Here is a 21,737-nt window from a genome sequence, read left to right as displayed (position 1 = left end):
TACGTATTTCGCTCCGACGAAGGGCTAACGCTCGAAACGTCAGCTTTTGTAATCATTACGGTGGCCAATTTACCATTTCAACTTTGTTGATATATCCAAAGTATTAGCAGGCAGCCAATCAGTAGCCAGAAAATTACTTGAGTTTTCCGTTTTGCAATGCGAAAATGCGTCAAATTTACCCTGTTTCAAAATGACTTAGGAAAAAAAATCCAAATTTGGAAAACAAAGACTGCTAGTCTCTGTGGAGTTCTATTGTTATCGCTATTGTTTTAATTGAACAAAGACTGAATGCATAATTAATGTATGGGGTTATCTGGTACTCTTGCCGACAGGCCTACACGACTCCCCAGCGCGTGTTTAGAATAGCCTATTCAAAGTTTGGCTCTCACGAGCATGTTTCTTAGCGATCGCCCTCTTTTGTAAGATACGAGCGGCGGATTTTTGTATATTTCGCTCAATACTGATTGTGTTTCTATTAAATGCCAGTTCATGTAGTTTATGTAGTTAATGTTCAGGCAGTTGTCATTGAATAATTTCTGTTTCTTTGACGCTGAATTTTCTCTTTCTTTCGGTGCTTTCCTCTAAGGAGCATGTGCTCAACTCACTTGCGCTGGTCTTAGATTTGCCTTTAGTGGATCGGGAAATTAGGCTGTTGGACCTTTTCCGCCGGGCCAGTGAAGAGCACAAATATAACTTAAGTGTTTGTTGTTATGTTTTTCTCCGTAAAAAACTCATGCGAACAAGCCACCAGCCAACGCTTGCACTTTGCCATGTCTCGCGAAGGTTTTGGGAAAGGAATGAATACTTTCTTCCCTAATTCCTTCTACTCTTTGAGTGATTTTGGCCATTTATCTGCATATCTTGAGTCTGTCTTACACTCACCCCAACAACAGTGTTTGGTACCAACCTTGCCCCTTCCTTTCAGAACGCCAAGTCATTTTTTGACGAAATTTTCCGTCGTTTTGTTTTAATTTTACAGCTCTCGCTCATACATTTCCTTAAGCTGGTCGCAATGTTTGTCTGAGTCTGTGCGGGGGGTCTCATAGGTTATCACGTAACAAAATCTATTTTTAGTAATAGTATAAAGCGCTACTCTTGGGAGAGAATCCCCGGACTTGCTCGCGAGTCGAGACAGCTCCGAAAAATTAGTAGAATGTGCGTCAGCGGTTTTACTCTTGAAGCCGGGTAAAAACAAAATGGCGGAGATTTATAGGTGTGCTGTAGGACCACAGTTATATCGGATTTTTACGAAAAATAGTCGACAAGTAAGTGTTGAGTGGACCTTATTTTTATTTAAAAAATGAGCTTTTTTTCTCTTTGATTTTCGTTATTCGTTGGCGTATGTTTACGGAAGCAAAGCTAGTTGTCACCTGTCTGATCGTGGGTTTAAATATTACTTTCGTTTTTAGCGTCGAATATTCATTCTTCTCTCTGGTGAATTAAATTTTTAAGGCTTGAAATATTTTACAGAGTAGAACATACGAGGGGAATAGCTTGGAGCAATGCGGCTCAGGAGTTCTACGAGCGGTAAGGGAAGAAGAAGCCGACTTCATGATTTTGTCTGGTCTAGCTAAGCTTGAGCTCGAAAGAATTCTTTGCCGTGTCGTTAGTTTCGAACAAAATTGTGCGTAATGGGAACATACAACCGCTTTCCGGTTAGCTCAATGGATAGAGCGCTGGACTGTTGTGCGGGAGGTCGAGGGTTCGAGCCCCGGCCAGACCAACACTCAAGGTCTTAAAATAATTGAGAAGAATATGCTGCCTTTCTTATAACATCAAAGAAATGGTTAGATATTCTAGTCTTCTCGGATTTATCCAAATAAATGGAGGTTCCGTCTCCTGCAGGGTTAGGGGTAGGAGACCTTAATTTTCCACGTACGAGCTTACTGTGTGATGGATGTCCTCCCCTGCGCTGGGATGGGTGGGTTTACCGGGCCCGCAGTAATTGGCGCAAGCTGTTGCGGTGTCCCTGCCTGTCGGCAAAGCTAATGAAACTAAAACTAAAACTCGTGACATTACGAACAATTTGTTCCAAGCCCACAACAAGACGAACAACATCTTTCCCTATGTCTTTACTGAGCTCAAAATTTACCATCATTCTTTCTTATTCTATTTACTTCGTTTGTAGTTGTCACTAGCATGGTCAGTTTGTTATTCTACTTCCTTGTTAACTGCACCTGCCATAGGATTTTATCTCTTGAGGAAAGGTCTGTATCACTTCCTGAAGTTTTTATTGCAAGTTAGCAAACACAGTTGTTGTTAAGGTATGAATATTTTATTCTGGGAGGGCTACATATAACTCTGCAAGCAGAAGGGTGAAACAAATCTTATTTCCTGATTGCCTACCCAAGCAACATAACAAGGAGATAAAAAATTGTAGAACCCTTAAGTTCCTTGAAATGATCAACATCCAACTTATCACCATGACAATATCCATGCTTTATCTAACAAAAATGCTTTCAGAATACTCAAAATCATCTGGTAGAAATTGTAAATTCTCAGATTTAAAACCAAATTCTTATAACTAACTTACAAGGAAATGTGTAGCAACTAGAAGGGAGAATTACCAATTGAAATTTGGGAGTTAAAGGGTTAAGAATGATGAATATTTCAATAGATAGTTTGAGTTACATTTTCCAAACTTTTCAAACCTTGATATATATAATTATGATGTTATAACTACAGCTTTCACTGGCTGTCTTTTTCTGATCATAAGGCCTTCAACCACCATCATTTGATACTATATTGATAAGATTTTTATAACCTTATTTGTGATCAAATATAATTCATCCATGATTAGTAACTATACTTACAAAAAAAGATATATACTTGTCTAGTTGAAACCCCTATCTTGTAGCTCATTAAGGTATCACGGAAAGAAAACAATATTTTTTCAATATCCTGAAAATTTAATATCCAATATTAAGAAATAAAGATATATCATGTGAAAATTTTATTTTGATATCTCTTTTACTTCAGGAGATATAAATTAGCAAAAAGCAATTTGAGAGTAGAAGGAAAGGGGCAAGATTGATGACACTTAAAGTCAAATTCTTCATGTCACCTAATTAATGATTTCAAAACCACTCTGATTTTCAATGCACACTTTACATTTTTGTATAGTTCTGAAATTGCTTATTTGTTATTAAGTATACTTACATTTAATTTAGTTCTTTCCAAAAACTAGATATAATTATTGTTTTCGTAATTCAAGTGTTGTTTTCAAGACATAACCATGTCCAAAAGCAACAAGTCCCTTTTGCCATTCTGGAAAAAAGAAAATTTCATTGCAGTTTGCATTGGAGCAGAAATATTATCCACTGATAGTGATAGAGGTTCCCACTAGACTCAGAAAGATTCAGTGGCCAGAGTCTATTTCTATTGAAGCTGGCCAGTCCATCATCTTCCGCTTGGCATTGCATTTCCAGGATTGATTGCTGAAAAGCTATGTTGTGTTTCTAGTGTAGCTCTCTTTCCAATGCCTGACCTCTTTCCTCCTCCTTTTTTCTGGTTGAAGCACTATATTGACACAAATAGCTCTATACTGATTTTATGCCTTTTACACTTAATCCACTCGACCTAACTCCTAACAAATTATGTCCACTCTTTGCTTTCTTGCACCCATCAGTGCTAACAGGCAACACAGTGTCAAATGGCTTGCTCCAATGTGATTGGATAACATCATTCATAGATGTGAAGTGGAAACATGTTTAAACAAATACTAATTTAAAAAAATTCAAGTCGCTTTTTCTGGTTAAGTGTTTTGGCTTGAGTTCTGATATTTGGATAGTTCATTCTTGGCTTGTATTCGTGAAATTTGGAGATGATGTGGCAAATGTAATGAGCCCCAAAAGGATGTCTTGGATTTTCAATTTTTTCCTTATTTCTCAAGATATAGCCTCTACATTGAAAACTATGTGCAAAAGTGCTACTTTGAAATAAAAACAATAGTTAGAAAATAATGGGGCTATAGAATACAAATTCCAGAAACGTTTTATTAGTTCTTTAGTAAGTCAACTTCATTTAAAGAGGGTGTACACATAACAGCTTACGCTGACAAACCAGTGGCCCTCAAAACTAAAGATTATAGGAAGTAATACATGCAAGTCTAGAATTAAAATTGGAACTAGCCTAACAAAGTAACTATTAAAAACAAATATAAATAAAACAATTTATTTAGAATTATAAAACATATATAATTACAATATAGCCTCAAAAGAATTAATGTCTCTATAAGAATCAATAAAATAATTTCTCAAATCATTTGTGAAAGAGGAAGTGCTGCGTTTTTTCTTAAACTCATTTGTCAAGCTGTTCCATAACTTGATGCTACTAACTTGAAAAGACCTTCCAGCTTCAGTAATATTACGAAACTTAGGACAGATTAAATTATATTGGCCATGTCTGGTCTCTCTACCATGTAGTGAGTAATTCGTAGGTAAAGAGCTCTCAATATGCATAAGGGATTCCCCATGCAGTGCCTTATAAACTAGTATGCACTTTCTTATCTTAACTTCATCGTAGAATGGGATCCAATTTAGTTTTTTAAAATTTTCCACTGTTCTTGATCTGATACCTGCGCCTAATATTACTTGCGCTGCACGTTTCTGCAAATGAGACACTCTCTTGAGATCCTCAGTAGAACAATTAGTCCAAACTAAACTACCATACATCATGACTGGCTTAATAAGGGCATTATCAAAAAAGTCGTCCTGTGTCAATTGGTAAATAAGTATGCATCCAGGCCATGTTTCACTGAAAAAGATATAATTATGTTGATTAAAATGCACTGTAAAATAAACTTACCATGTAAAATGTCTCGGGGTGAAAGAGTAAGCTCCCATTCAATGTGTAGTTTTACAGGGATAGTGCACATGACTTTTATATTATCTCTATTTAAATGAAAATGCTAATTTTCCTTCTGTGATACCTTAATGGCACTGGAATCTTATTATACAGCTTGGAAAGTAGTCTATATAGTATTACACTATGTCTCTTAATTTAACTAGTATCCCTTAACCAAACTGAGTGATATGGAACATATGTGGCCTATATATGGGTCTGATACGGGAAAATCTATGGGCCATATATTGATTTCATATGGTTTTGATATGGGACACTACACACCATATCAAACCCATATGTTGCCATATACTGCCTCTCTATTGTCTTTTTATGGGAAAGATATGTATTTTGTAAAAATCCACACTTTGCCCATATATGGAATGATATGGGCTATTGGAATGGTGTGGAATGATTGCCATGTAAAGGAATGATATGGGGAACTTAAAATCAGTCCCATACAAAACCTATATCTATGGGAAAGGTATGTATTTTTGTAAAATTCCATACTGTTCTATATATGGGAATGGTATGGGGTCCCATACCAATCCTACATGCCTTTGGTCAATCAATACCTGCTCCATAAGCTATTGAAAAACTATAGGACTACAATGGGAAACACAACTTGTAACCATAGCAAAATGATAATACAGACTGAGATCTTAAGTGTGCACTTCTGTTTACAGTTGTCTTTTGACAAGGAACTGATGTTTTTTTCATTGATATTAGGTCTGTTGAGTCATGAAGGTTTGATAAGCTTGTCTAGGTTCATTGGCACAGGATTTATGGTTGTATTTGGAGCACTATGCTTAAGAGGTACACCTTCTTGTAACATGCAAGATAAACTTTTGATGCTATTGATTAAAACAAAGTGTTCAATTCCATTAGTTTGTTGCATTAAAGTATTTCCTGAATACCATTGTTGCTAAGACTTTGAGTACAAAACTGTGCAGAAAGTGTTCAAGAACTTTTAATATTAAAGACAATTACATATCTAATAACTTTTCTTGTTGTCACATAACATATGGAACCTGTAATCTTGTTGGCAATTAGAAGTCATTGTATAGTATTATAGTTCTGTAGCAAAGTGCTTTAAAGAACTGTTCTGAAGGATCTTGAGATTAGGTTATGTTTAGTGCATTGTTCCAAGGATCTCATTATCAGTTTAGCTTATTTTTTGGTGTTGTCGTTTGACCACCCATACATTGATTTGTGAAATTTAATTGGAGAGTTGTACTTGGTCCCCAAAGTGAACTATCTGTGCAGCCTTAGTGCTGGACTCTAAGATTAATGGTCTATATGAGACAATAGTGAAGAGTTGGTGTCCTCATTTTTATATGCAAAGTTTATTCAGGGTGAATTTTTTGAGGTTAATCTTGACCTCAAACACATCTCTTAATTCTGTGCACATAAGAATTAAAAATAAATTCAAGTTTTTTTTTATTTGCAGGATATGGACGATTTAAAAATCATGACTATAGAGTATTCTCAGCCCTTTTAGAAGAAACAAGGGTGAACAACAATGAAGAAAACAAGGTGTGTTGATATCCACTGACATAGATGTGATCAATACATACCAAAATAGGGTTTATCCTTGCCCTGTATAGGTCCAAATAGTTGCTTGTGTATGTCCAGCCTTGTAATGACTTACTGTCAAGATGAAGGGAAGTGTGGAAGGGAGGTGGGGGGTGGGGTGGGGAGGCTGGGAGATGTAGAGTGTACAAGTCATGTAAAGTTAGCCTTTTCTGATTTCAATGGCATTAAGTGAAAAGGAGTGTTACTACCCCCTCTTAAGAAACTGGTTTCATACTGTCTTCTCAGTATTTTGTGCGGTTCGCCCTGTGCTTCTCTGGTACAAATTTACAAGTTTACTCCTATGGAGGAGTGGAATTGTAAGGGCCTGTTATTTAAACAAAGTTTAGCCATTGTTTTAACAAAACAGCATTTGAAACTATCTTAAATTTAGTTGAAACTTTTATCTGAACATTAATTTTTGTGAACAGTATTAGGAAGGCTGAAAGCTAGCAGTGGAAGGAAATTTATTTAAAGAATACAACCATAGCTCTTGTAGAGAATATGTAAGGCCCACTGCTTGCATAAAACCATGGTTTGGGTTAGACCTTGTGGCCCCAGCCTTAAAAGTGAAGTATCTTTCCCAAGAATATCAACACAATGACCCAACCAGTGCTTGAACAGAGTCCAGCCATCCAAATCCAACCTGCAGCTCATTATATATATCTCCCAGAATGACTAACAATCACATACATGTTAATTTGTAATTGAATGTTGCAGAAAAGACTTGGGTTGTATGACTTCAGTTTTAAAGCTTGGCCGGTTGATTACAAATGGGATGAATCCAAAGCTGAGTAAGTAATTCAAGCTGAATTTCACCCACTCTTGAAGATGACAATGACATTCATTTTTATTAACACTTAATATCTACATAATTGAACTACATTTATTTGAACATAAATCCTTAATTAAGGAAGTAATAAAAGATATTTAACACATTACATTGATCATGAAATCATGTCATACAGCTTGTAAATGATGACTCATTGCTGCACAATGTGTGGCTATATACTATTATAATCCAACTACACTCAATAGAGTACAAATAACGCCCAAGATGAGTACAAATATCTTGTGGTATTTGTACTCCAAAGAACTTGTTAGACAGGTTTTCTTTATACATCCTGCAAGCAAAAAATTGGATTGAAGTTCCAAAAAAAAATTGAAAATTTAAATCATTTTTCAGATAACAAACAGTTGGAATGGCTGGTGAATATTGATTGAAGTTTATTAGATAAATTGAACCAAGAAAATCAGTTTGACAACAATGAAATTTCATCATTTTTGGAAGAAAATAGAAACGACAACACAACAACATGTCAATTCTGTTCCGCTTTTCACACTTCTGTCACACACTCCCTGTAAATAAATATCTGTGAAATTCGCCTGCACTGAAATCCCAATTTGGCATGTTGGATAATAAATAACTTATTAGACATTTTGGTGTGTGGTAACGCTGAGTATTTTTACATGTTATTTGTATCTTGAATTTTGCCCTAAGGGCTCATACTACACAATGAAACATCTACTGAGATATATTTATTCACAAGATTATAGATATTTTGTAGCAAGAGAATAGTTTTTATGAATAACAATTCTACAAAGCCATTTTTGACAAGCTAAGTACTGAAACTTAATATTTATTTTGCATTTTTTTTTTTTGGGTTACTGGTTGTATCTGTATAAAACCTGTAATTATTGCTATCCTGGCCAATATAATTTTTGATTACTAGTCAAGATGTGCGCAGAGAAGCAAAGAATGCCACCTCTCAAAGCAGGTCTTCAGGATTTTTATCCTTCCTTGGATCATGGCCTTGTGACTTTCTCAGGTAATAATTATTTGTACTTTCTTTGATTTAATTTGTAGATTCCTATCAGCGCCCAGGTAGAATAATAAGTCCACAATTTGATAGTTGAGCTAATGATCCAACTCAAATCAATTTATCCTTCATTAGAAAAATCTTGTGGTAACTCCCTAGTACCCAGTTTTCTCAGAGAATTTTGTATTTGCTGGACTATCTTCTCTCAGTAATACCATTAAAACTAATTAAAAGCTTCTGGAATTCTAGTCTCGGTTTGGGTTTCCATTCTATTTCTTACACTATGCAAAATTTGGTGATTTGGTGTAATAATATTGCTCTGCAAAGGATGATTGAGAAATTTATTGAGATTTCAAATTGCTTTGTTCCTTGGAAATGCTGTGTACATACTGGTTGTAATTGTTTTTGTAGGTATTTTGTGGCACACTCTGTTGGTCGCCCCATGATTTACCCAGGATCCACTGGTCTTCTTCAAAGTGGATATGGTACAGCTTTAAATGCTTGACTAAAGAACAATAATTAAATAACTTACAACACTTTTTCTACTGATGATATGTACCTGCCAACTTATAGGAATGAAGCAAAAGTCTTGTGACCTGAAATTGACAGATGTTGGTCAGGTGCATGAGACATATTTATCACATAAAATCTTTTATTATTTTGTAGAAAATTGTAGGAATGAGATATAAATTATGACTAACAGTAACTATAAAGATGACCATCACTTTGGAAGCTCCCCTTACATGTATGAAAAATTTGGGCCTGTAGAATGCTGATGTTTATGCAAGCAGTAAAGGAGTTTCTTGATTCCTTTTGCTTTTCAGCTGAACCTTTGAAGACAGGAAGGCAGTACTTAATTGAACGTGTAAGTTAGTAGTCTAAAATATGAGCCTTAGATTTTCTTGAATAAATGTCTGCAGAGTCATTTATCTAGATGTATCAATTAGTTGCATCTTCAGTGTAGTGCTATGTGCACTTGTGTTGTTCTGTCAACACTTGTAAAGTAACACTGGTACTTTGGAACCAGTTAGTAGAGGGGAGGAATAGCTAGTCCTTTAGTAAAACTTGGAACCCATCACCAGTTGTATGCCAGTCAGATGCTCTGTCACAGAACAGAAGGAAACTTAGGAATCTTCTTTGTAGGTTATGACATGGATGGCTGCAGGAGTGGGGAAAATGAGGCAGACCCTACGTTAAGATTATTTACTAGAGTGGGGAAAAGATGGTGCTCTCAAACAAGTGAGAGAAACCTCTGATTTTATTTTGAAATCCACATATCTGTGACATAGATCATTACAAAAGTTGCACAAAAGTTGCTCAAAGATCTTATTGCAGGGTTTGTTTAGGAGTGAATTAAAATCCAAACTGTTTTTAGTATTTATACCTCCTGACAAATTTACCAACAGAGTGGCAAGAGAGCAAAACTGGAAGCAGCAGATGGAAATGAGATTGATACGATGTTCATGGACAAGAGGTCAAGGGAGGAACATGGGAGTAACGGGAACACTTTGGTATTAGAATGATTCTTGTTTTAAGCTTGGTCTGTTATAGTTTAGTGCTGAGACTGAGAGGGCAAAAATATGATGCCTGTTTGTAGACTATTATTCATGTTGTTCTAGTGTTCACAGGTGAACATGGCTATGTTATGGGTTACTTAATAAGATATCTTGCTCATCAATTGCAATTTAGCTGTTGCACTACAAGTCTCTCTCTCTCTCTCTCTCTCTCTCTCTCTCTCTCTCTTTCTCTCTCTTTCTCTTTTTTCAAGGATTGAGCTTTTCAAGAAGTCCTTCATTTAGCTTTCTTTTCATCCCTTTATCTTATTATCTCTTCTTCTAGTCAGTTCTCTCTGGTTGTATTTTTTTCCATCTTTAATTAAAGACAAAAAGTTCCCACTATTGCACATTACTTTGTAGAGCCCAACATGGTTTTATGCAGTTATTGCTGCATGCTTTGCCTCCTCTTCTCTAAGAAACACCAAATGATGCCTGTTGTGCTGTTAACCCAAAGTATGCAGTACTTACATCAGGGCCGTAGCCAGACTTCAGAACAAGACGAGGCAAGTTTCGGGTCTGGCATGCCTCCCCCAGAAAATTGTGAAATCTAGAGGCTCAGAAATGCTCTTTCAAGCATTTTCCGTGGCACTTTTTTTTAGAAAAGTCAATCTTGGGCAAGTGTGGAAGTTCACTTTTTTTGTTGCCGAGCGATACTCGTCTTGCCTCATGCTAGCTATGGCCCTGCTTACATTGGTTTTCCATTTCTATGCTCTCTGATTTAACTTCTAATTTGGTTTGTCCTTCCAAACCAATCACTTGACAAGCCTAAACCATTCATGACTTGGTCTCTACATTTCCCTGTATTCTGAATTCTTTGGTCAAAGAGTTTATTATGTGAGGATTGTCTGAACCCCCTTAGTTGGAATAGCTGAATTATGTAGGTCATGGATGATCAAGATTTTGTTGTGTGGCTGTTGACTAAACAATAATTTATAGAGTAGTACTGTTTTAAAATAAGCAAAGCAAGCCATTTTATAAAGAACATTGTAAATCAGTGTAATAATTAGTGAGATATAAGACTTCACCTTGATGTCTTAAATAATTATTTGATTTCAACAGGTTGTAACATGTGAAGGGAATGCAGGCTTTTATGAAGTTGGCCTGATGATGACCCCTTTTAAAGGTTGGTAATTGATATGAAGCTTATTTTGGTTTATATTTCTTAGCCAGGGTGACTAAAAAGATTTTAAAAAGCTTTAATACATACTTTGTTAACAATTTTGTAGGTGAGATTCATGATTAGAAAATCACATATTAGTTTATCTTAAGAATTATTCCATCCAGCTGACCAGTTATTTTTTCTTGTTTTTGTAGCTGGATATTCAGTTTTAGGATGGAATCATCCTGGCTTTTCTGGGAGCAGTGTAAGTAAAATAGTTGGACTGTCTATGTTTAAATGTTTAAGTGACTACTGTGGTTGATATGTTAACATTTGCTATTAAAAGGAAGATTTAACTTGTTTATGTTGCTTGTCACATTCCTCATTCTTGATGATTCAATAATGAGATTATTGGATTTAATTATTGCCACCATTGTCACAATATTTTGTTCTTCGGTGCCCTTACGTCCTGTAATCAAAGATCTCCAAGAACTTTGTAGCAGATGTAAATATAGGGCATCTACCCAGGAGACATCTGTTAATTGAACCCAATCTGTCACCTCCTTTACCTTCTTCTGAGGTGCCTTTGCCTTAAAAGCATTATCCAAAGCATCTCCATTATCTACAGTGCAATGAGTGACAAAAGTAGCTGTGATAGCTGGTTTGAATAAGGATTTTTTTCCATTTTTTAACATTAAAAGGCACACTTCTATTTCCCTTTGTTTTGTAAACATGCATACAAATAAGATTCAGAAATAATTATGTTGTTCAACATTTTCATTTGGTTGTGGGGGGGTGTGGGTGGGTTAGGGAAGATACTTCGGGGATGACTAGGAGAACTATGGATACAACAAAATATCGGAGTCTCCTATTTTTTGTCCATCATTGTCAATTGCTTAACCACAAATTGCATAATTGGTACAACCACAAATTGTCATAAAAAATTATAGAAAAATGAGGTAAAACACTGTTATGTTTTTATTACTGTTACAGGGTGTGCCAGGCCCAGAATCTGAGAGAAATGCCGTAGATGTTGTAATACAATATGCTGTTGAAGTACTAGGCTTCTCAGTTTCTAATATTGTTGTATATGCATGGTCAATAGGTGAGTGGTCACATCATTTTTTGTGCTTGTTATTTAGATCACTTGACAATTAAGTTCTCACAGTTAATCAGTCATCACCTTGAGGCTGATAATATTTCAAATTGCCATTCAAGACAAGACAAAAGTAATGGTTTTGATGATAAGGTTAGCTATCCACATACCAACTGGAATCATCTTCTTTTTCTAGGAATCAAGCTACTTTGCTTGTGTTTTGTTTGCAATAATTTCTCAAGCAACTTTATTTGATTTTGCATAATTGAGTTAAAAGGGCATGGGTCCCCCCCCTGTCTAGACAGCACCCTCTGGTAGAAATTTATTTCTTTCCTTAACCCTCCCTTGCTGGGAGAAAGTGATGGTAACTCTATAATACCTTAAATTACTGTGAGGATTCATGTACTGAATATACAATTGTTTTGCAAGCTACTAAGAAATTACAAACATTGTACTGCATCTGGACTTTTTAGTTTGTGTGTTTGTATATTATGACTTAAAATTTTATCTCCATGAATTGTTAGGAGGTTATCCAGCAGTATGGGCGGGAAAAACACACCCAAAGATCGGTGCTTTGGTAGGTTACAGATTAAAATCACAAACACACATTCAATTGTTGCCAAATTGATGTTTATTTACATTATATGCAATCTGCCATATTGATTGCAGAGACTCATCAATGAACTAAATCTGGACCTGTTGTCAATTATTTCTTCATCACATAGGTGTTGGATGCAACTTTTGATGACATTGTTCCACTTGCTCAATGCAAGATGCCTGAAGGCATAAGTATGTCTTGTACTTGTTAAGTAATATTAGCCATGGTGTCCCAGTAGTTGTTGTGCTGGACCTCAGATCAAAAGATGTGGGTCCAAGTCTTAGGAATGAAAATTTTTCACGTCCACTCTTGACTGAGGAGAATGGGTACTAAAAAACTGTCAGGGGAATTAAACAAGTTGATGGGAGGTTTAATGCTACAATGGAGTAACATCCTATGCAGGGAGAGTACAAATACTTAACAATTATTGGCTGATGTTATGGTGAATAATTGTTTTAGTATAATTATACTACACAGATACCAAAAATTTTTCTTTCAATACATGGAAAAATGGTTGGAAATTAAACTCTTGATGTGCAGTTTTGTCTATTTGGCTACTTGGAGGTGAATTGTTCTTGCTATTCGCTTCTGAACGAGCTAATCAGTGCGAGCAAAAAGCACTTTCCATTGTGGTATATGCTAATTGTAGTTATTTCACTCTATAGAAACTGGGATACATGTAAGCTCTGGCAGAATGAGCTTCTTAGCTATTAAGCTGACCATGTGTTTTGAATGTTGTAAGCAGTTAGAAATATTATTGTGCTAGTAGAGGTTGTTGCACCATGTGAAAAAACTCATGTAAGCATTTCAAACAGAATTCTCAATTGCTATAGAATACTGCAGATGCACACAAAGAAGTTCTGGTGAGCTTCCATAAGATAAGAGGCAGACTCAGTCTGTGACTTGATCCAGACTCTTGGGTACTCACCATGTTTGGCAATCTTAGTTTCTGTACAAGTCATGTTACTTGCATTAGTTGCAGGATTTTTTCTTTCAGCGTATCTGTTAAGTTGTTTTATTGACCAGTTGATAACCTTTTGCATGCATCTCTGAAACTTCGCTCTCTGCCTTTATCTGGTAGGTGGTTTCACAACAAGAGTGGTGAAGGAATATTTTCATCTTGATATTGCACGTGTGTTATGCAGGTATTTGATTGATGGACGAGTATCTAACGTCTACTCACAAATTCATTTATAAATAATTATTGTCCCATCTGCTACAACTTGGTATCATTAAATTCTTAGAAGAATGGTGGTTAAAAATTAAGATGCATTAAGCAAGGAGCAAAAAAAAGAGAATCCTTTACTTTTTTCTTGTTTTAAAATGTAATTTTACTTTTGCTGTGGTAAAACGGTGCATGTTAAGTATTGCATAAAATAAAACTCTAAGCTGGAAGGAAAAACTATGTCACTCATGGGGGAAACAGCACGGACTGCTTTCCAACTGTTTGTTGTGAGAATCAATGTATGTACATTTCATTGTGAAACATGTTTGCTACTGATGTTTCAATGCTCCTTATAGAGCCAATCTTATTTTTAACACTCTCAGTCCTGTTTTCAAAATGACTGATTGCATGTTCCTTGAGTACTGCAAAACAAAACCAAAGTATTCCAAAATACCATTCAGAACAAAGGTGCCATCTTGCAAGGAGCACATGAAAAATCAGAGCCAATACATGTAGCCCGCCTCAGTGTCCCGCAGGAAAACATGAGAGACTACTTTGTGGTTGGTTTTAGTCCTTTTGGTTCAGAGGGGGCGTGATTTTACCTGGACCAGTCACGAGGCCTTGTGACGCAAGATTTTTAACACTCTCTTGAAAATAACTTCTTACCTTGCACCATCTTGTTTAGCTATCCAGGCCCAGTACTGTTCATCAGAAGAATGAGAGATGAGATCATCACAACTGAGTAAGACACTGGAATTTTATTGTTATTCCTTACATTGTTGTAATTAATCATAATTAAGGGATTATGCTTGTTGCCTGCTTGGCAGCCAATACTCAAATTTCATCACTGATGAACTAATTGTTGAGTTGTACTGTTAAGACAGATAAGGATAATGTTTATGTCTTATGAATCTTAGTTATAAATGTACCTAAAAGGGAATCATTTAAGTGTGAGATGCCCGCATGTGGGAGCATTTTCTATGTAGCAATTCAGATGTCACAAGAGTCTGATTTACTTAATGGTGATGCCAGTGGTTGTATGAAAACTTTATAGAACTGAATAGAACCCACAACATATAACCGATTCCAAGAGTGGTAAATGTATTCTGTTACCTCGACTGTGTCACATCCTTTACAGCTGAAGAAAAGCGGTGTTTTGTTTGTTTGTGTGTCTTTTTTTCCGAGAAGAGGTGTTTTAGAAAAGCTGAAAGGGAATACTAATGACACTTTGAAAGTGTTCACAAAGAATGCTTAAAAGCATTCCTTATGAAACCTTTAGTTATAGACAGCTTTTCTCGAAACAGTTGAAAAGTGAATCAATGCCTTTACCTTGAAACTACAGTATCTCGCCCCATTGACTTAAAAATTAACATACAATCTTGCAATTGATCACTGGTGTCCTAAAGATAAACTGATATGGCTGTAAGACAGGATGGCACTAACATTTTCCTTTTCTGATAAGGGAAGGGGATATCAGCTCAAATCGTGGAAATGATCTCCTAAAGAAGTTTCTCAAATTCAGGTAACATTCTCGATTGTCATATGCGCGATGGAAGAGTACGCCATGGCCGTTACTTCATTTTCTTTGGATCAGGGACAAAAAAGAAGGATAACAAACAATTGTTGTTATACTCCTCCGTTAGGTATCCAAAGTTAGTTGATGACAGTGGTGAAGACGCACTAGATGAATATCTCGCTGCTCCAGATCAAGCTACCAAGAGTAAGGTTCATTATTTTATGTTTGACAAATTGAATTGAGTCAAGTGTATCAGTAACATCTCGTTTTTGAAGTCATTTTTAAGCTGCAGGAATTAGAAGTCTCCCTGACTTTACTTTAAACATGTTTCCTCGTCGGATAAAAGCTAATATTTCGTTAACGTTGTTTTATTTCAATACATAAACTAAATTTTCACTGTACTTTATGTTGTAGAAGCTATTTGGAATAGCCTTAGTGCTGACGCTAATTTATGCCAATCGATGTACAAAAGCTATGTCAAAGAAAACGGCAGGGAATTTCCCATGATGATAGGTAAGCGATTTTTTCTTTAAGTGTGTGTAATTTTTCGAAAGGTGATTACATGTTTTTCTTTTAATCAATACCAGGTCAAGATTTGTCGGTGGAACAACGGACTCATCTACTGATGTTTCTGGTGAGTGGATTAAAAATTTGGCATCTTGGTGATCGAAGGTGGCTCCTCACACGCTAGCTTGAACTCTTTAAATCCAAAGATCTAAATTTTTAATTCTCCCCTCCAGCTGCTACACATTTCCTTGTAAATTGGTTACGAGAATTTGGTGTGGGACCAAGAAAAAAACTTCTACCTGATAAGTTAGAGTATTCTCATGGCCTGTTTGCTGGATAATGCATGGATATCATTAGGAGAAGTTACGTATTAATCACTGCTAGAAGTTGAAAGGTTTAGGGACCAGTAATCCCACCTCTCCATCGTTTCATAATCAATCCTTTTGCTTAACCAGTCACTACGGCAGCAGAAAGGAGCGTTATTGAAATCTGGGTCCCCAAGAAAACCGACGCAGCCAATCAGAACGTAGGAAATTTCACAAGGAACCAATTTGATGCCAAAGTGAAAACAGAAAAAATTGCTTCAAGGGTAGAAAATACGAATGGCTTATTCGAGATGTCTTTCATTGTCCCAGATGATTGGTTGATAAGAGAGGGGGGCATGATTTTTCTGCACCAATCACAGAGTATAGTTAAGCCAACCCCAGTCCAATCTCTAGTCTGTGGACAAACACCCTCCCCCCCCCCCCCCACCCTACCCCAAAACTGAAAATTTACCTTGGTAATTTTCAAGGTCATGTTTTTTTTCAATTTATTCTATTTTATTTTTGATTGTTACTTTGGATTGATCATTAACCCAAAGTTCCATTTTTGTCTTCAAAATTAAAAAATATTCTGTGCAGAAGGGTCATAACCACCTTAATTTTTGCGTGATATTTTGCTTTCAGTTGCTTTAGGAAAACGATTACGTAAGGCTAGTGTTGCAAACTGCTTTTACTCATCTTAACTGTATTCTAGATATAGTGTTGTGAGAGTGGAGCCAGTCCTTCATCAACACTGAAAACTATGCGTGTTTCTGCCACAAAACGTACTTTGTTAATCTCGTTGGGTTAAAGGGATTATTATTCTTATCTCCCAGGTCTTACGGTATCTAATGGACTTTGATGCCACACACTGTATAAATTTGCCAGCATCAGAGTTTCGCCTACCTTGGAATGAATAGCGATGTTCCTTGCCGTTCTGCGGGGAGTCTTGCAAACATTGAAACAATATTTTCCTTTAGTTTAGACTGCTTGTTTAGGATTTATGAGGTAGAGATAGGTAATTCTTTAACCCGGGTAACGATCTGTTTGTAGTAATCGGGCTCAAGAGGTTCTTATGAAAAGTAAAAGGAAAATTTTAGCTCACTTGATCTTGTTCCACCATTTGATTTACATGCTGCGACGGTGTAAGAATGCACAATTTATGATATGATGTATCAGCGAGATTGTTGGTGTTTAGCTACAAGAGAGAAACTTCTGAGTGCTCAAGCCATCCACCGGAGCCTTGGACCAGTAAATAAATTCTCCTAACGCTATCAACACACTGTCAGACAGTCAGGTTAAAGAAAGGAAACAAAAGTATTTACTTTAGGAGACGGGTATAATTTTATTTAACATCAAATCCCAGAGCTGAAATCGTAAGAAATGTATGGCAGGAAGTAGGTAGGACTGGTTTTGAGATCTTTAGAGCCAAAGGGTCAAGCCATTGTGCATTTTTGTGTATCGTCAGTTTTAGTCAGCGTTGTCCATAGCCATCTTCTTTGTTTTTCTTTGTAGCGTTTACTTACGTGTTTGTTTTGTTTTTCGAAGGGGGTCGGGAAGGATCGCTACGTCCATTTCGAGGTTCTGGTCAATATGTAAGCATGTTATGAACCAAGGCCCAAAGTTTCGCGCTTCTTTTTGCAGCGTTAAGTGGTTTGTGTGGAGCTGTATACGGAGTATAACACCCTTTTGACTGAAATAGGAATAGTAAGACCGAAAAGAATTGGAACAGTGGTTTCATCCTTGAGAGCCAAATATCAAAGGAGTAAATGAAAAAAGTTGCTTGACATAGTTGTTTTGCTGGTATTAGCTGTTCCTTTAAAGTTCATTTCAAACGTTGCGCAAATTCAAGGATTTTTCGATGAATTCGCGATGGGATTTTTGTTCCGCCACCAGAATAATATTCCATCGCGTAACTCTCTCGAATATGATGTGTAATAGGTTGGCTGACAGTATGTCAGTTAAAAAACAACGGGTCTTGAGTTAAATTTATCATATATATATATAGCAAAAGTGTGTATTCTAGTTAACTTCGAGATTTATGAGAATATCATACTATCCCAAGGGTAAGGTGCTATTACTTATTGCTACTTCGAGACAACTATTTAACGTAAGCTTACGAGTGTATTTATTACATCGCTCACAGCGCCCGTGGGCAAGATTTAATTCTTATTAACCGAGCGGGAGGTCTGTAAGGGAGAATCTTGACGGAGGTCAAGATTCTTCCAAACAGACCGACCTAGCTCGGTTAATAAGATGTTTATTACATGGCTGTGTCTTATATGCCAATTTTTTTATATTCTTTGTACCTTTTTTTCTAGACCGGTCTAGATGCCGGTCTAGATGGGAAAATTTAGACTGCTTTCAATATTGATTTCAACCAATCAAATTCGTGAATTCGGTAGTTCCCAGTCCTTTTCAGACACAGCCATATAATAAGAAGCGAATCCTGTGTTCTGATTGCCTACCCGAGCGGGCAAGATGGGCCCATCTTGTTCGCTCGGGATTTTCCGCTTAGATATCGCGCATAAAAAAATTGAATTAGAACTACGTTCGTAATTCTTGAACAGTGTCGGCGATGGAAACGCAAAAAGCGACAGAAGGTAGTCAAAACAGAAAACAGAAACGACTCTCATGAGTTTGTTTTGCTACAAACACAGTTGGGTTTCTTTCCCGGCTCTCGAGGTAAACAAGTCATTCTTAATTCTTAATAAAGCAAAATCTTTTTGCAATATAGTAAATCCTTTACTAACCAAGCTTGTTCGGTGAAGATGGCTGGATATTAGCCTCGTTCTTTTTTCGCATTTTTATGGACCTCGACTTCATCTCGGTTCATAAAAATGCAAAAAAAGAACTCGGCCAATATCCAGCCATCTTGACCGAACAAGCTTGGTTAATAACGCATATGTAGTGTTGTTTAGTTAGAGATATGCAAAGCGGTATAAAAGTTTTCTTTGGTGTAATTGGTTGTAAAAGATGACTTAATTGACCATGGTTATGATGACAAATGAAACTATAATTGATTGATTCATGATTGATAGCTACGATCATTTTGAATCCAGCTTGTTTGACCGGCTGTTGCGCTTGTTTATTGTATTAATGCTTCTATGTTGGTCTGAGTTCAACTCCGTCGTTCGGGTCTCCCCCGTAAAGGAGTTTGAGGCACTAGGAGCAAGCTTGGACGGAGATTTTTTTTCGTTTTAGTACCGACACGCCGGCGCCGTTAGTCGTCAACAAAGCATGATGGCGATATAATTGTGTTAGGTGCTCAAGCACGATACAGTCCATTTTGTGTTGTGTATTCCCACAATTCAGTTTAATTAATTTTTGGTCTCCTACTGTGATCAGATTTATTCCCTTAGCGTTCCTCGGCCCACCTAGAACCCAGTCGGATGTCCACTCGTATTTTTGGATTTCCCTTTCAGGGTTGAGGTCACTCGTGCTTTACTTAGATAAATAAGGTTGATACATACAAACATTCGTCAAATAATAGACGTCTTACATGTGAAAGGTAAGTATCAAATTTTTAGCTAAAGATATATTAAAATAGTTTTACAACATAGCAATCACTTTTCGAACCTCAAGAAAACCGTCCAAAAAAGAAGGGAGCAGATTGGGGCCAAAGCCTCCACTATCCCTCCCGCTACGTGGTACTACGAAGAGGTTAATTTTAGGTTGTTTTGAAATTACAAATCAGATAGACGAGACAGGAGCGTCCTCTGCTGAGACTTCAAAGATCCATTAAATATCAGTGTACCTGAGTCAACTGTTATAGTTGCAGGCAACATTAAAGATCGGGTGTGAATCCGTGATTGTCATTCTGAATGCAATAGGCCGACTATAAGGTAAGCTTAGAGCTGCTTTAAGTGTCTCATGATTTTGCCTGCGTCAAAGCAACGCCCTATTGACCACACAGTCTCTTTAGTAGAAGCTTCATGCTGTATAGAGCTGTTAATTACAGTAGGGTCCACCCAAGCTGTCTTACATTTTTCGAACTTAAAGTGAAAGAAGAAACTGCATTGAAATATGTTTAGAACTTTGAACTGCATCTTTTCCTTTTGTCTTTGAGCGTGATTTATGTGCATGGATACGTTCGCTTTTGTAATCGGGTGATTAAACTCCAATGATTTAGTAAGGTCCTCTTTCGAGCTCTTTGGTTATTTTGTCGTTTCCTCTCGCTTATTGCAATAAACAAAAGAAACATTATTTACTTTGTTCACAAGCCGTTTCCTCTCGTAATCCCTGGAACGAGAGAAGGTATGCTTCTGCTTTCCATTTCGTTGCCTCCGGGAGCGAAGAACTGTACTCGGCTCACACGCTGGTAATTTAACTTATCACCACAGGCGGACCAAGCTCTCTTTGAGAACCAAACAAGGAACACAATATGCATATCGATTTATAAGGATTTGTATGGATTTTCTACAAGATAGCCATAGAGATAGTTAAAAGTGAAAATATTAAATAAAAATGGTTTACCTTATTCCATACGTGTGTTGCTTGCTCCTGGTGTCGTTATTTTACCGATTTCACTTGATTTCAGTTTTTTTAAATCCTGGTTTTCTCTTCTTAAAGAGACTTTGAATGTAAAAATCTCAGTAAAATTCTCGAGAAGGCCGTGCATTCCCAGCTGTACCAGCACTTGGTAATTAACAACCTTCTCACAAGGAAACAGTTTGGATTCAGGAAGGGGTTCTCTACTGAATCTGCTTTGACATCATTTGCTGATGAAGTCTTATTGAACATGGAACAAGGTAAACTGTGTGGGGCCGTGTTTTTGGATTTAACCAAGGCTTTCGACACTGTGGACCATCGGATTTTGTTACGCAAGCTCTCCAAAATTGGTTTATGTGAGAACTCGCTTCAGTGGTTCCGCTCTTACATTACTGACAGGAAACAGCGTACATGTTGTGGGAATGAGTTGTCTGATGAATTGCCAGTTACCCATGGGGTCCCTCAGGGAAGTATTCTGGGTCCTCTGCTATTTGTCATCTACATTAACGATTTGCCAAGCGTTCTAGATGCCTGTCAAGCATCACTTTATGCAGATGACACGGTGATCTACTGCTATGGGTCTTCCTCTCAGGAGCTGACTGAAAAGCTCAACCAAGACCTCCTGGCTGTGGCGAAATGGCTGAATGAACATAAGTTAACACTGAATCTGGACAAAACCAAATGCATGCTCATAGGCAGTAACAAGAAGTTACAGAGGAAAATAGCTCTAACTGTTTCAATTTTTGATCATTGTATAAACAATGTTACTTGTTTTAAATATCTTGGAATCTTAATATCGTCTGATTTTTCGTGGACAAATCATGTCGAATACATGGCAGGGAAAGTTAATCAAAGGCTTGGCCTACTTAGACGCATTAAGCATTTGTTACCGTTTAAGGCGCGCATCCTTTTTTATAAAAGCCTTGTTATGCCCTTATTCGAGTATGCTGATTTAGTTTGGGGAGACAAACATAATGTAACTTTAATGTCTAGTTTGCAAGTGCTTCAAAATAAGGCGGCTAAAATAATATTAGATCGACCACTGTATTCCTCTGCGTCTGATGCGTTAACTACACTGAAGTGGTTAACACTAGAAAAAAGGCGCTACCAGCGCCGATGCGTACATGTATATAAATGTCTTAATAGTCTCACGCATCACGAACTAACATTAGT

General features: G+C 36.9%; 1 protein-coding gene across 2 annotated transcripts; it reads left to right on the top strand.

The window, feature by feature from the left end:
• Positions 1–1,117: 1,117 nt before the first annotated feature.
• Positions 1,118–19,100, top strand: LOC111345654 (phosphatidylserine lipase ABHD16A). 2 transcript variants are annotated; one of them, XR_016000034.1, is made up of 22 exons: positions 1,118–1,265; positions 1,471–1,527; positions 2,129–2,207; positions 5,572–5,658; positions 6,293–6,378; positions 7,135–7,208; positions 8,148–8,243; positions 8,646–8,719; positions 9,059–9,099; positions 9,641–9,745; positions 10,850–10,913; positions 11,105–11,154; positions 11,883–11,994; positions 12,510–12,562; positions 12,711–12,774; positions 13,665–13,728; positions 14,434–14,490; positions 15,211–15,270; positions 15,392–15,473; positions 15,679–15,777; positions 15,852–15,898; positions 16,910–17,001. XR_016000034.1 is itself a non-coding variant. In XM_022952940.2 (22 exons), the coding sequence occupies exons 1-22, from the start codon at positions 1,197–1,199 to the stop codon at positions 16,991–16,993; spliced, it is 1,599 nt and encodes a 532-aa protein (XP_022808675.2). In that variant the 5' UTR covers positions 1,118–1,196; the 3' UTR covers positions 16,994–19,100. The 2 variants fall into 2 exon arrangements, 1 of the variants encoding a protein (XP_022808675.2); XM_022952940.2 differs by having other exon boundaries at positions 15,392–15,468; positions 16,910–19,100.
• Positions 19,101–21,737: the final 2,637 nt, after the last annotated feature.

This window comes from Stylophora pistillata, chromosome 4 (assembly GCF_964205215.1).
Source record: "Stylophora pistillata chromosome 4, jaStyPist1.2, whole genome shotgun sequence".
NCBI lineage: Eukaryota > Metazoa > Cnidaria > Anthozoa > Scleractinia > Pocilloporidae > Stylophora > Stylophora pistillata.
Note: the sequence above shows the minus strand (reverse complement) of the source record. Positions and strands in the feature narration are given on the sequence as shown.